Source organism: Sinocyclocheilus anshuiensis, unplaced genomic scaffold (assembly GCF_001515605.1).
Source record: "Sinocyclocheilus anshuiensis isolate Anshui unplaced genomic scaffold, SAMN03320099.WGS_v1.1 scaffold1658, whole genome shotgun sequence".
Taxonomy (NCBI): Eukaryota; Metazoa; Chordata; class Actinopteri; order Cypriniformes; family Cyprinidae; genus Sinocyclocheilus; species Sinocyclocheilus anshuiensis.
Genome location: NW_015547302.1, coordinates 1,101,442 through 1,102,120, shown reverse-complemented (window position 1 = coordinate 1,102,120; position 679 = coordinate 1,101,442). Strand labels below are relative to the sequence as shown.

The window sequence follows — 679 nt, the reverse complement described above, 5'->3', positions numbered from 1 at the left end:
TTGAAAATCTAAAAATGCAGAAAGTTTCCTGTGAGGGGTAGGTTTAGGGGTAGGGTTGGTGTAGGGCAATAGAATATAGGGTCTGTACAGTAGAAAAACCATTACGCCTATGGAGAGTCCCCACAAGGATGTGTAGCTGACCAGACGTGTGTGTGTGTGTGTGTGTGTGTGTGTATATATATATATATATATATAAATTCAATAATACTCAGTACTGAGACACAGTTTCTTTTTTCAGGGAAATTAATATTGTTAAGATTATTACGTTTATTTGACATTCAAAAAAAAAAAAAAGATCTGCATCTTGAACTTTAAGTAAAGGTTTTTTTTGTCTCCATCTCTTGCTTGTTTCCTACCCATATTCTCTTTCTGTCTTTGCAGATGCCATCGGTCAAAGGATTGTCCCCCAGTCGGGGTCCAGAGTCTGGAGGAACTAAAGTGACTATAATGGGGGAAAACCTGGGGGCAGGCAGCAGCGTCAGTGTGCTTTTTGGGAACCAGACCTGCGAGTTTTATGAGTAAGAATCAGCCTTTTTAAATACTGTTTGAAATCCCTATTTTAAGAAATGTAGCTTATCAAAATAAATCTTAAGTAATAATAATAAAGTAATAATGCAATAATACAATAATAATTAATAATATAGCTTGATTAGTTTTTTTTTTTTTTTTTGTAAAGTTA

General features: G+C 34.6%; 1 protein-coding gene across 1 annotated transcript in view; it reads left to right on the top strand.

Moving 5' to 3' along the window:
• The window catches only part of LOC107701698 (plexin-A2-like), a gene marked incomplete at its 5' end in the record, with an annotated part of 76,741 nt that overhangs the window by 32,156 nt on the left and 43,906 nt on the right, over positions 1–679 (top strand). The window contains one exon of the mRNA XM_016503767.1: positions 382–518. Coding sequence (XP_016359253.1) covers positions 382–518 — 137 coding nt within the window. The remainder of the gene's footprint in view (positions 1–381; positions 519–679) is intronic.